We start from the raw sequence: 13,699 nt of genomic DNA on the forward strand, positions 1-13,699 counted from the left end.
AAGCCGACTGGATTATCTGGGATGTGATATCGGCGAGGAGACGGGGCCAACGAGTCTCGACCCGCGCCGGCGTTGCCCAGGTAGGCTGAAAGCCGTGGGGCTCTTATTCTTCGATGGTTAGGATGAAGCGGGCTCATGGGCCATAACATGGGCGAGGGCCGCTGACCGGGCTGCCTGAAGGTCGTTCTTCTCTGGTTTGGTCTTTTTCTTGTGTTATTCCTCTCCAGTTCGTTTTGAGTACTCTTGCTGATTATTAGTCTTCTTGTTAATGGTGATTTGAGATTTGCTTCTTTCGTTCGGACTACCTACTACGGATAATATGATTACGGTGAAGAGGAGGAACACATAATTCGACGACAATGAAATCATGGTGAAGGCTTGCCTCCCACGAATAGTACTGCTATGTGTTCTGGCCTCACTTATGTTGGCGGCAGTCGCGGCGGGTGAAGGAAGTGGGCGAAGAGCAAGATGGGTGAACAACGGAGGAGACCACAGGTCACCGGCGGAACCTCAAAGGAGGAGGAGGAGGGGGGCAGGCCATGATATGGCCGAGGACTTATTGGGCAAGAGGGTGTTGCCGCCGACGGCATCAACAGATGACAACAAGCCGGCCCGCCTTGAAGACCGTGTCGTGTTATCGGTGCCGACACCAGCGGCTCTCTTCGGGCGACAAGCAATCGGCAACCCCATTGACGCCATCAACTCGGCATCTCGATCAGCACAGCAGGCCATTGCTTCGGCATCCCAGTCTGCTCGAGAAGCTATCCAACAAGCAAATGACCAAGTGAGACAGGCCGGAGATCGACAGCGGCAGGCGGAGGAGCAGGCGAGGCAGGCCAACGATGCGGCCACCCGGGCCTCGATATCGGCCAACAATGCCGTCGTCCAGGCACAGGCAAGCGCTAAGGAGGGAATACTCAACGCCCAGAACGCGGCTAAGGAGAGTGCGAGCAAGCAGGTTGCGGACAACTTTGCCATGGTTACGGCGAGTGCGCAGACGCAGCTGGCTTCTCAGGTTGCGAGCATACAAGCCAGTGCCAGCGCAAGTGCTGCGCAAGCCATTGCTGTTGCGACACAATCCGCTAGTGCGGCTATATCGAATGCTCAGCAGCAGGCACAGCAGCAAATTCAAGCTGCGAGGGTACGTGGTTCTTTCGTGGTCACGCCGTGGTCACTCCGTGGTTGTGTGTCATTCAAGACTTCTAACCTTTCAACACAGGACGATGCAAATTTACGTGTATCACAAGCACAAGGGGCCGCAGTTTCAGTTACCCAGGCGGCTCTCGCCGTCGTGGGGGCCATCATTGGCTCATCTCTTCTCACCATACTGGGCTTCTACATCTTTACTCGTTACCGGCGTAACAAGCGCAAGGACCAGACGGCGCGGGAGCTCCGTCGTGAAATCAGCTACCCGAAGCAGAATACTCTGATGACGACAAACGCGCTGGCTATAAACAATGGCTACCCGCAAGATGTCAAGCGTCCAATATCACCGACCCGTCCAGAAACAGCACGTACGACGGGGTCATCTGGAGGCATGGGCTACGCAGTCAGTGATTTCGGCGATGGGCAGCCCAACTTTTCTCGACAGACGACTTTTGTGAGCAGTACCGCGCCGCAGATGGGCATGGGTACGATACAGAGGGAACAGTCGGTGTCGAGAAGGCCGGTGCCGCCTTCGCCCAAGAAGCCGCCCTATTCTCTATTCCCGCCAAGGTCTAGGGATGGCACGCCGGCGACGTCGTTGCCTGCCACCCCGGCCCCTGCGCGAGATCGAGAAAAGGAGGCTCCCCCTCCTCTCACGATTAATCCAGGCACAGGCCCACCACCTGCATCAGTACAAGCACAGGCACAGGGTCCGGCAAACAATGAAAAGCTGGATAGGGTGGACGAGGAAAGCGATGAGTTTGGCGAGGGGACAAAGAACTGGTTGAGACGGACGCAGACCGTGAGTCCGTTTGGGGACCTGGCAGATACCCCGACAAGGGAGAAGGATCCGAATTGGCCATTTGCGAGGTCTAATTCGCCGCCTCCGCCAACAAGATGAGAGCGATGGGCCTAGAGGCACGCGGGGTTGAAAATGGTACAGGGAGGGAGAGCCACCGACGGTGGTTCTCAATCCATCGATTGACAGGTATCAGAAAAGAAACGGAAACTTTCTAATGCGCTCAGATTTCCCTGGGCAACTTTCATTATTCCATTGTTCTATTATCTATTCCTCAGGGTCATGATACCCAAACGTTCATATTTTTACTTGAAGTATAATACAAAAATGTATTATGATGGTATGACATTCATGCAAGACGAGAGACGGAGGTCGTCAGTAATCGCCCGCTTCTTCCGCCATACGATGAGTGAGACAGAGAGAGAGAGGGTGGGTGGTCTGGTGTCTGTGTGTCTTGCTGGTGTGTTGGATCGAAGCTTGGCAACAGAGAGTTTGGTCTCAAGTTCGAGGCCGCCTCCACAAAAGACCATCATTGCCGACACCTTCTCTGCCTCGACTACTTTTACCGCAGGTGTTGACGAGGGTGTGTTGCCGAGTAGTCGGGCTCGTATCTCCGGTTGCTGAGTTGACTTTATTCGATGCCCAGAGCCGGCAGCACGTGGGAGAGGAGGATAGTGGAGAGGATGAGGAGGTTGCGGCATCCGCGCCCGCGGGCGAACCGGTTTCTATGCAACTCTGTTAGAGAAATGGTCCCCTCTCTCCGCTGTGTTTGATCGACGATTGACAGGTGAAGATGACTCTGTATTTCTCCCTCTCTCTCACACATCCTCTCACCCGTCTCACATACACTCTCTTAGATTTCCACTAGTTTTGTGTGTGCGTTTGTTTGTATGTTGACGCCATCCTTTGGGTTTCGCTCAAACACCTGATCGCTTACCTCGATGCCCAGAGGTGGAATCTGATGAACGACCAGAGGAACTGAGGCAAAGCTTTTGATCAAAGTCTATCGCGATGCCCAGGATAGACGGTAGGGAAGCGTCGATCTGCACGGCCTCTAGTTCACGTTGTAGGCGATCAACGTCCCTTTCGTTGTGGGCATTGTTATCATCATCGCCGTCATCTTCACAGCGATCCTCGTCTTGTACTTGATGCTGGCCCTCGGCTGCCTTGCGTCGGAGGACGGCGATCTGGTGCTGTAGTTGCCGCGCGAGGTATCGATCCATCTCGCTGGGTGACGAGGATGTCACAGAGATGGCGCCCCGGCGACGAGGCCGTCTTGATGTGGATTCCGAGGGCAAAGAAAAGGAACGGGGCGCGTCATGACGGGTAAGGAATAGGCCATCTGGGACGGAGTGGCTCCATAGACCCGATGAGGAGGTTTTCCGTGATGACGGGCGAGGTGGTGTCCATAGCCACTGGAAGTAGGCATTATCCTCCGCGCGACTTCTTTTGAAAGGTGGTTCTTGGTATTCCCCTTCAACTTCTTCTGCCTGGAGCTTCCTTCGCTGGCTTGTTTGGGCCATGTCGGTGGTTCATGCAAGGACCGGGGTCCTCGCTTTCGAGGCTCTCTGTTGACTAAAGGTGATGGCTCTGAGACTCAGGTACCTCTAAGGTTGAACAGCCAGTCTTTCCAATTTGTGAGGTCAATGAAACTAGGTAACGATCTGATGTAACGATGCTAGAGCTTCGAATGAACAATGCCCAGTTGTGAAGTTGAAGAGGTAAGATGAAATGAAATGAGGTGATGAGACCGTGACTGAAGCTGTGTCCCGGTGCCGGTTTGTGCGCTGGCGGGGTAAAATCGACGGTCCGCCGCCTGGCGCGAGCTTCACGTTCCGGATCGAGCTAAATGGTTTCTCTCAGGGAAACAAAGATGTCCATTCCACAAGTCTGTTTAGCCCTTCTCAGGGCCCATCGTGGCCGCTTTGCATGATTTCTCGGATCCTTGGGACGTGGTATGAAGTTTGGGTCCGGAAAAAAGATGAGACCTGTCATCTCGGTCTCTTCGGAAACGTTCTGGTATAGTTCCCTCTTTTTCCATATCGTTACACATCCACACCGGTATGAGAAGGAACTGGTGTTGTCGGTGCTTCGTCCCATCTTTTCTGTTGCGGATGAAAGTTTCAGTCGGTTCGCCAAGATTTCGAAATGCAGATGAGACTGTAACTGCCGGCGGGCTTTTGACCCGTCTTCACCCTAGCCGGAGCTTGTTATACTATATGCAGCGTGAACTTGAAGACGGGATGACCCGGCGAGGTGGATCACAATCCGGCGTGACGGTTTTGTAAGCTCGGGTCAAAAACTAGACAATAGTAGCCCTACGTACGTCCACTCGGTATAAAACATGCGGGATACAACATCGCCCCCCTGTCGCTGGGAACCCGAGAATATCGGTTGCAGGATGATGTGTGCTTCTGAGGCTCTTCTTCCAAATTAGAGAGTGACTCTTCCTTTATCTTGCTGACCAAGACTGCATCTGTCCTAGAAGGGCGTCCGTTGCTCATACGCAGCAACAAGATCATTTGAGCAATGCATCTGTTAAGGGACCACACCCTATACCGTCTCATAAAGGTATGATCACCGGATGGCAGACCCGATCTGTCGAAACGCTAGGCCTGAACTCTCGGCCATTGATGCAATGTTTGTGATGCTATTGCCCGCTCAGAACTCTTTACATATAATACTATGCTGGCTATAGATCATGCCGAGGTTCTCCGTCATCAATCTGTCAACCCCGTCAACCGATTCTGAACAAGTATCCTACCTAATAGCCGATGAGGTGACCTCTGCCATCTCGTCTCTTCTGTCGCCCTCAAACTTGAGGCCGTCATCCGAATGCGCAAGCCCCAGTCAGAAACACTGAGCATGAGATCTTAGCAAACACGTCTTAGCCAACACCTACTCCTCCGAACCTCGCATCTCAGCTGACGAGCCTCATTCGGCAACATCAATCCTCCATGGCCCAGTTGGCTAAGGCGTCCGACTGTTAATCGGGAGATCCCTGGTTCGAGCCCAGGTGGAGGAGTTCCAACGCTGTTGCGGGTGCTCGCTTTTGCTTTTGCGCTTCCCTGGGGCGTTGCGGCGGCCTTGGTCGGTGACGATGTGAGGTGGTGATGTGGGGAGTCAAGGGACGGTAGATATTTTGCGGGGAATCAAGGTTTCTCGAATGGTGATACACAATGTGAAATACTATGCTGGGTGGGTATCGAGCAAACTAATTATACCTAATCATACAACAAAGAACACAAGGAGGGCTGGCATGGAAGTTCCCACACACTCCTTCGAAGAGCCAACCGGTCGTATTAGCGACGACTTGCCGAACTCCATTGCCTATCCCATTGCTCCATCTGTCCAGCTACACGATTGGGCCTAGCCGACGACTGGCCCGTGACCCAGAATCTGTCCATCGGGTCGGATGAGCGTGAGTAGCTTGTGGTAGTATATGATGTTTGATTGGCAGGTGTATCGCGTCTCTGCCCGCCGGTGTTTGCAGACGTGGAATATTGAGAGTAGCTGGCAGGCATTAGGATCGGTCTGACAGGGTGCAAGGGGAGAAGTGAGAGATTGGACGTCGTACCTCGGAGCGGGACGCTGGTAGTAGCTAGATCCTGACATATTGCGTTGTGGAGGGGCGGGTATGATGAGGGTGGTGACAAAAGTGCAAGATGGGTGGTTGTTGGTTGCTAGGATCGTGAAGATGAAGTTGGTTTGGCCTGGCCTCGAAAACCACACGGCAACCCAACAGATCAGGCCTTATTATATATTAAAGGATGTAAGTGAGAGGTGGCCCAGCTTGAACTTGGGAATAGGCAGCTGTATCGCCCGCTGCAAATACAAACCACGAGGAAGTGGACAAACCACATCATAGTGCATCCTTTTTCGAAACGATACCAGTTGGTATTGTGAAGGAACCATACCCAGGGACACCGGGTATCATGGTGGAATTAGGATTGAAAGGGAATAGTTAGGAATTACAATCGGAAAAAATGGAGTGTCCATACACCAGAGCATGGCTGTGATGTTACGGAGAATATTGAAGATGAGCGACAGGGGAAGCGACCTAGCGCCGCAGTCACTTGACGGTAAAGACTGTCATGGGAACATTGGATTAGGAACGTAAATATTGAAGCATTGGCTGGCAGTGAGCGACAACCTCCTTTCCTGACCTAGAGAACTGTTAGACTGGCGGCAATAATGCTTGACAGTAATGTTGAAGGGTAGAAGTCGGAATAGAGAAAATGCATCTGGAAAAAAGCCGGAGGATTGAGGACAAGGGGAGGGTTGATCCCGGTTGGAACTGGCCAGAACCGTCGCGCATGGAGGGAGCTTGGGTAACTTTTTCGAAGCTTCCATTGCATCGCCAAGTAGTTTTGCCACTCGCGTGGATCTGGGATGACTTCCGGGAGATAGACGTGCAGGGATGAGACATCGGACAGGCGGCGGCTTCTTTCAGAGGTAGGTAAGATAGTAACAGGCACTTTGTGTGATAGGCATGCAGGCGGGCTGGCTTGAGAGGGCAGATGTTGGCGGGCGGGACTACCGCTAGTTTGCGTGGCTGTCGAGACCCAGCGCGGGATGGATGCGAGTAAGAGGGTCCGCGCTATGTTCTCGTGTCCGTGGAACATTCGGGGAAGAGTTAGGAGGCATGGGGGCACGCAGGCTAGTCTGGGCTGAAAGGCTTTACGTAGGTATCGCAAGAGCCTGGCGCCTGGTCAAGACCCAGACTTGAACAGAGGGGCGCGGTGAACGGGATCTAAGCTTCACTTGCCCTTAAGGAATAGCTTGGCGAGCGTGGATGGTGATTTGCAGGAGGGCCGCCAGACGATCGCCACCATCAAAACCCCAATTTCTTCGCCTCGCCGTTTGGGGGCGGGGCATATCGACGTTGTGGGAACTGGGATCCAGGCCATGACATACGTGCTGGAGATGAGAGTCAGTGACGTGAAGCATACGAGACAAGGAGGGAGAGAGGTGATGCGGAGGCATCCAGAGCTATCAATGGCGCAGACCTACAATATTCAACTTGACTCTGTGGCTCAGTTGCAGTTCATGCCAAGATCAAGATCACTCGAAACAGGTCACACCGCAAAGAAGAATCCTGGGCTCGTCGAGGCCGCCGATGACTTACTTGTCTATCTGCAGCGAGCGTTGGTGCTGAGTTACATTGCAACACATTACAATACCCAGGCGGTCAATCTGATGCACCACACCCACACCCACCTCATCGACAACGAGCAGAGGTATGGATTATAGATGTGGCTGGGTTTGCGGGCGGTGCTTCGCGGAAGGATGGAGTACAACCGAGAGGCGTAGCACACTGAGAAGCATTTGGGCCGAGAATTGGCTACATGCTACGGAGTAGCCAAGCGGAGAATGAAGCATTTCTTTGTTGTCACGGCTCATGGCAAATTGCCCTGTTTTCCCCCCCCTTACAAAGAATGGAATTGCAATCACTCTCATCATTGTCTTTTCAAGGCTTAACGAGCCATAGAATTGAGCGAGGTGCTCAACTTTCGCCAGACCCCAATTCGATTTCGGTCAGGTGTAGTAAGAGATACATAACCACTATTGCCGATTTATCAAGGCAGCGTAGAAGAAAATGTTTGCGACCGAATGCCAATTCAATTACGGACCGCTCATTTACAAAGCAATCTTGCTCGAAGCTCAAGTAAGGGATTTCCCTCTCTCACAACTCACTCCGGACGGAAAGATTAGACTTCTATCCGTCTCCGTATGAGCCCAGAGAAGTGCCTAGGTAATACCTAGCAGTCGCATCTCATTCTCGCACGTCATTTTCCCGAGCTGCTGTCCTGTGGTAGCGCGAGGGGCTACACCAACCTGGCTCAGCCACACAACCAGTCCCTCCCTCTCAACTCTGCCTGACAGGGCATTTTCTGATCCCCTCACTCATTCACTCGCTCATTCGCTCACACACACTCGGTCGCTTACAATGTTTGCTGCTGCGGTTCACAGTAGCAACTCGAATCCACTGCGGCCCGTCCGAGTCCCTCTTCCCTACCGATACGCTATCCGTCATTGTGCGACGCGGTCACTGTGTTTGGGATGAAGCCATCTTCATCTCATTGCTCTCGATTCTTCTTTTCCCCGTGGAACAAGAGAGAAGACAGTCGCGGATAGCGGCTTTTGGAACCATTGTAACTGCTGACGCCGAGAACGGATGACGGGGGATCGTTGTCAATGGGCGCTTACTGTGACTGGGATTCGCTCCTAGAGTGCTTCTACGGATAGCCGAGCAACTCAAAGCGCCAGTAATTCCGTTGCCTAAATCCAACACTTTATTGAGGCAGCTCTCTGTGAGCTGACCGAAGCTGTCTCACAAACAATCCTTTGCCCGTCAAGAACTGGCACAAAATCTCAACTTCCTCACTATCCTGAAAGTAAATGGATATTGAGAATCCTTCTCATCCGTCACAACAAACTTGGTCCCATACTGCTCAGTCTGATGAAGCCCGGAAACCCCCCCCCCCCCCCCCCCCGGGGCGCCCCCCTGCCCCCCCCCGCCCCCCCCTCCCCCCCCCCCCCCCCCCCCCGCCCCCCCCCCCCCCCCCCCCCCCTCCGCCCCCCCCACCCCCCCCCCCCCCCCCCCCGGGGGTGCCCCCTTGGCTCACAGCTGAGCCTCTGTCCCCTGCAACCCAGCCGACTGGCGCACCACCATCATTCTTCTACTTCATAGCCATTGGCTCCGCCAGACCACCTTCGAGACCTCCTCCTCTAGGCTGCCAGTTTGCTGTGCTACCAAACCCCGGCGTACTGAGGGCCCAGTCTTATCACGTTTCCACGCTTAGATCGTTGGCGTTAGCTGCTTGTTAACCCTTGCTCTGTGCCGGCTCCCGTCTATTCTCTGGGGCCGCCCATTCCCCTCCCTCCCTCCCTACCTCTCTCGCAGCAGCACCGCGGCGGCGCCACGGCGAAAGGCACCATCTTTCAGCCCATTGATAGCCTGGTCGTCCCCCTCACTTCATGGCCAAAACTACAGATCCATCCTCCCCGTTGTCCATCATGTCTCTCGCTTCAACCTGAGTCTTTTGCCTCAATTACTCGTCAGACACTTGGCCTACAGCAAAACTCACCAGCAATAGGGTCAAGTTCCCTTCCCCGCCTCACTTACACGCTCTACGACGCTCTACTTGACAAGGCTGTGGCAGCCAGCCTCCAACCCGAGCTTCATGTCAGCTTCACCTTCAAGTTCGCACGCGACCCAGACTGGTCGCCCTTCGCTTTGGAATGACTCGGCCGAGCGCAGATTAGCTAGGCTCTATGTCTACACGACCTTGCCTCTCACCAAAATCGTCGAAGTCGTTCATAGAGTCACTCCGGGAAAACGAGACTGTCCAGGGTAAGCTGAGAGATTGATTTGCGCCGGCGCAAATGCGGTTGCTGACGCCAGCCCTTGCTTACTAGAAAGGATTCAGCCAACAAAAAACTGAACTCAATTCTTGACAAAGAGCCGCGATGGCTTCACCCACGAACCCGGACAGACATGGACCGGCGCATAAGCGCCCTTGATAACTCCCCAACCCGCCAGAACACGCCCGAGAACGCGTTTTCGCCAAACTACTCTCGCTCAATTTCTTCCGGCGCCCGATCGCATCTGAGTGTACTCCCTGATTTCAAATACGAAGGCGGCGACAGCCCAACCGTCAACGACTTTCAACCCTTTCACCACTCGCGCTCATCTTCTGCTGGCTGGGGCCCGCCGGCCCCGGGGCCACTTCCGACATTAGTGACCACCGATATTGCGTCCGTGCCGCCGCCCGAAGCCGGAATCCACCGGCAGACAACGACACAAACCCTGCAGGATGTGCTTTCACAGTATTCAACTGGATTCCGTCACCAAGTCAGCAGGCTGTTGAAGCGCTACACGATGCCGAGCAACACGATGATGAACCAATTACCATCGGACGACGACCGACCTGGCACTGCCAACTCTAACCCAGCATCCTGGATATTCGAGTACAATGCGCCACAGAGAAACTCGGAATCACAAGCTGCACCCCTGCCCGGCGACTATCTCAACCTACCGTACTACCTCCTCAAACAAGGTTTTTGCTCTGAAGGGCTCGCGGAGCATGATTCGCGATCTTGCTTCTGCCACGTACGAGACGAACTCCCGAATGACTCTTGGGTCACCGGCTCAGGTCCAACTCCTTTTGCCCAACACATCCTGCATTGTGGAGAGCCTCCGAATCAGGATTGGAACACTCGCGACCCCTTCGGCCACAGTATCTTGCATCTTCTTGCAGCCGGGAACGCTCACCACGCCCTCTTATTCAAGGCAATCGAGTCGTCCCCCAACCCCTCGGTCACGAATAGCGCCGGTCAGACATTCCTACATCTGCTCAACGACAGCTGGTTTACCCAACACGCCGATTCTCTCTTCCAGCTCATTACTCGTCTGAAGCGATCCGATTTTGACTTGTATGCTCGCGATGTATACGGGCGCAACTTTTGTCACATTATCCACTCAAAAAAGCCGAGCGTTCTGAGCCAGGAGATTAAAAACGCCCTTCTTAACCAGTTTAACCCCATGGCATATTGCTGCCGCGACGCATTTGGCAACATTCCTGAATCTGCCCCTATCGCACTGCCAATCCGGAGAGCCCATACTGCTGCTGTCGGGCAAGAGATGTCCTCGACCTGGGATTCACATACGTTGCGCAGGGGTCCGTCTCCTATCGAGGAACAAGCACAACTTCTGAAGCTCGTCAACGAAGCACACACCAACACCCGAGTACAAGATACACAAGGACGCAACGGTCTGCACTGCCTTGCCGATGCTATTCTCAGTCAGGAGTCATTATTCGCCAGGTTCCCCCAACATCTTGCGCAGGCAGCTCCCGCAGAGCATTCCGGCGGTAGCAGCCGTAAGCGCAAACACAACAAACCTAGCAAAACACTCACAGACTCCTCAAAGGAGAGGCTCACTGCCAGGGAAAAGGTCGTGAGAGACCTCATTGACCTCGGCGTTGACGCAAACCACTATGACAAATACGGCAACACCGTACTGATGGCTTTCGTGGCTCAGCTACCCGAAGACGACGACTACAAGAAGCCCGTCAACATCTTGGAGGCTCTCATCGATGCGGGTGCCGACGTCAATGCCCGTAACAAGAATGGCGAGACCGCGCTGCATGTCGCAGTCCGCAGAGGCAAAAAGCTTGCCATGCGTACACTTCAACAACACAACGCAAATGTACAAGCCCGGGACGTGGAAGGTCGAAGTGTGCTTGATGTAGCCGACCGAATGGTGACGTCGTATAAGCAAAACCCTCACTTCTCACACTACGAGGCTTGCCATGCGTGGCTATCGGGGCAAGCCAAGGCAGTTCAATACCCAACAATACACCAAGAATGGGAATTGCGAGACTCTTGAGAATCTCAGATAGAGGATGAATGATTAGTGAGTGGAAATATAGGGACACACAAAAGTTTGATGGGTGCTGCTCCGAACCTTTCTCCTCTTTGCGTAGAAGTTTGTGGTGTTTGGCGTTGCTGTTGCTTTGAAGAATAGAGAAACGAGTAAGGGGTGGTACATGGGAGTGTAAGATGGTAACGACAGAACATCATTAGATACCCGAGTCCATAGTTGTATTGATTGTCAAGGCTCACTTGAAACCATCACATTTCACAAAAAAACAACGTCTAAACCATGTGAGCTTACAAGGGGGTGGCAAGAAGTGAAGGTATGTTCAAGGCCGGAATACATATGTACGGGAAGAATAGATACAGGAAATGGCCGCAAGATATGGCCGCAAAACAACGGACTATACTTGGTAGAGCTCATGTGAGCGATCTCTCGCCACTCTCGAGGGGAAGCTATGCTCGTGCAAGCGCCTAGGCATTGGTGCTCGTGGTCTTGCCAACACCAGCATTGGCCTTAACCTTGGCGGGAACGTCGGCAACGCCAATGTGGCCGATGAGCGAAGACTTGAAGCCACCCAGCTTAGTGAGGGCAGTCGTGCTGGTAAGACTGCTGACAACACCAGAGTCACGAGCGCGGTTCCACTCGCAGATGTAACCCAAGTAAGAGGCGCAGCGAGAGGCTTCGTCGACGGTGTTCACGATATAGATGTTGCCTCCGTTGGTCAAGCTGGCGGGAGTGATGGGCGTGGTGACGGCATCGAAGTAGTTGCCCTCAAGAAGGACCCAGGTGTTACCGTCAATGTCAAAGGCATGGCCGCCGACGTTTTGGAAGTAGTTGTTGACGCCGTGGAACAGGTTCTCGCTGCCAGCGGTATTTGTCGTTCCCATATGAGGGGAGCGGCCAGAGACGTCATGCAGCCAGTTACCAGAAAAGGTGTAGTAGTCCTTGGCGCCGATGAGGAGGGCGGTCCAATAGTGCTTCCCGTTGCAGCCGGCGGACCACTCCGTGTTGCCGTCAAACTCGGTGTTGGAGATAGTTACCTTGCCGGCGGCTCCCCAACCAGAGACGATGAACTGGCGGCCGATCAGGGAGATCTTGACGTGATCGATCCAGACCTTGTCGGCACCGTCAAGAGTGATGGCATCGCCTCCCCAGACGTATTGAGGGTTGAGATTCTACATACAGTCAGCTACACCGGAAATCAACATTGCGGCGGAAGCTTAGAAACGTACTGTGATGTGGACGTTTTGGATGATCTGAAGGGACCTCGATCAATATCTTGACTCTCAAAAGTAGGTAGTGCTGGTAGCACAACAGGGAAGACCCACGACATTGCTCTTTCCACCACGAACACGGAATCCCTTGCCAATTATGACACCCTTGGTGCCAACGCCAACAAGACTTTTGTTGCTGTTGATATCAATAGGGGTTTTCGCAGCGTTGTCGTAAGTGCAGTCAACCCAGGTACCGCTAGCAGCATCGCAGGTGTCCTGGATCCAGGCCTGGCCCTTGGAAGTGCCACCGGGACACTTGGTCGTGCGATTATCACTGCAACACTTGCCGCTGGTCGTGCCCTCAGTGTTGCGAAAGTCCCAAGTGCGATCGATCATGATGGTCCGGGCCGTGCTGTCGGTAAGCCACTCCTTAAGTCTGCCGAGTTTTAGTCTCTGGACCCTGTGATTCTTTGTCTATGATGAAGACCAACTCACTGAGCAATGCTAGAAGGAATCTGGGGAGTAGCTGAGCCACCACCAGTAGTGCCAGCAGCGAAGCCAAACGCTTTGCCCTGCACCTGTGCAGTGGCCGTGCTCGCAAGAGCGGCGACGAGAGAGAGAAGACAGGCCTTCATCGTGCAAGGCTAGGAGAGAAAGCGAGTGTAGTTGAAGTAAGAACTATAGTGAGAAAGAATATGAAGATCGAGGAGGAGCTTGGTTCGAACCAAGGCTATGGTATCGGGGATCGTACAAGGTTAAAAACAAGTCTAAACTCCTAGCTGTCTGCCACGCCAAGACGCAGTAACTGCGGGGCGACACGAGGAGGCCTCGACTCTTTCTCATCCTAAAACATCCCCATATTGCACGTCTCTCGCGCGGCTGCAACGGTTTGTGCCAAGCGGCGCTATAGGGCTGGGCCGGCACCTTAGAGGCGGCGAAGTTTCCATAGATCCATTTCCACCTAACAGCAATGGGAATAGAACACGTGAACCGTCTCCATACGTACACGATCGCCGCTGTCATTCTGGCCGATGCGGCAGCCCCTAAATCTTAGGATTCTCTGTGTGATGGGAAAATCCTCGTCCTGACCATTCCGACGCGGAGGTGGCTGCTGCTCCGCGCCGACAAAGTCACCATTTGGCAAGTCCGAGGTCA

The 13,699-nt window shown here is 53.7% G+C and overlaps 5 protein-coding genes across 5 annotated transcripts; 2 read left to right on the forward strand and 3 right to left on the reverse strand.

Annotated features, from left to right (window-relative positions):
- Positions 1 to 367: 367 nt before the first annotated feature.
- CPAR01_02675 (uncharacterized protein) lies at positions 368 to 2,047 on the forward strand (the record flags this gene model as incomplete). The annotated part of the gene is made up of 1 exon (XM_060486962.1): positions 368 to 2,047. One exon carries the CDS (start codon positions 368 to 370, stop codon positions 2,045 to 2,047), a length of 1,680 nt encoding a protein of 559 aa, XP_060354290.1.
- An 815-nt stretch (positions 2,048 to 2,862) lies between these two features.
- CPAR01_02676 (uncharacterized protein) lies at positions 2,863 to 3,468 on the reverse strand (the record flags this gene model as incomplete). Its single annotated transcript, XM_060486963.1, has 1 exon — positions 2,863 to 3,468. One exon carries the CDS (start codon positions 3,466 to 3,468, stop codon positions 2,863 to 2,865), a length of 606 nt encoding a protein of 201 aa, XP_060354291.1.
- A 1,779-nt stretch (positions 3,469 to 5,247) lies between these two features.
- CPAR01_02677 (uncharacterized protein) lies at positions 5,248 to 5,560 on the reverse strand (the record flags this gene model as incomplete). The annotated part of the gene is made up of 2 exons (XM_060486964.1): positions 5,248 to 5,458; positions 5,523 to 5,560. The coding sequence occupies 2 exons, from the start codon at positions 5,558 to 5,560 to the stop codon at positions 5,248 to 5,250; spliced, it is 249 nt and encodes an 82-aa protein (XP_060354292.1).
- A 3,572-nt stretch (positions 5,561 to 9,132) lies between these two features.
- On the forward strand, positions 9,133 to 11,339 carry CPAR01_02678 (uncharacterized protein; the record flags this gene model as incomplete). Its single annotated transcript, XM_060486965.1, has 2 exons — positions 9,133 to 9,302; positions 9,368 to 11,339. The coding sequence occupies 2 exons, from the start codon at positions 9,133 to 9,135 to the stop codon at positions 11,337 to 11,339; spliced, it is 2,142 nt and encodes a 713-aa protein (XP_060354293.1).
- Positions 11,340 to 11,800: 461 nt separating this feature from the next.
- CPAR01_02679 (pectate lyase) lies at positions 11,801 to 13,179 on the reverse strand (the record flags this gene model as incomplete). The annotated part of the gene is made up of 4 exons (XM_060486966.1): positions 11,801 to 12,505; positions 12,563 to 12,586; positions 12,659 to 12,980; positions 13,040 to 13,179. 4 exons carry the CDS (start codon positions 13,177 to 13,179, stop codon positions 11,801 to 11,803), a joined length of 1,191 nt encoding a protein of 396 aa, XP_060354294.1.
- Positions 13,180 to 13,699: the final 520 nt, after the last annotated feature.

Source organism: Colletotrichum paranaense (assembly GCF_030867605.1).
Source record: "Colletotrichum paranaense strain IMI 384185 chromosome Unknown Scaffold_2.1, whole genome shotgun sequence".
NCBI lineage: Eukaryota > Fungi > Ascomycota > Sordariomycetes > Glomerellales > Glomerellaceae > Colletotrichum > Colletotrichum paranaense.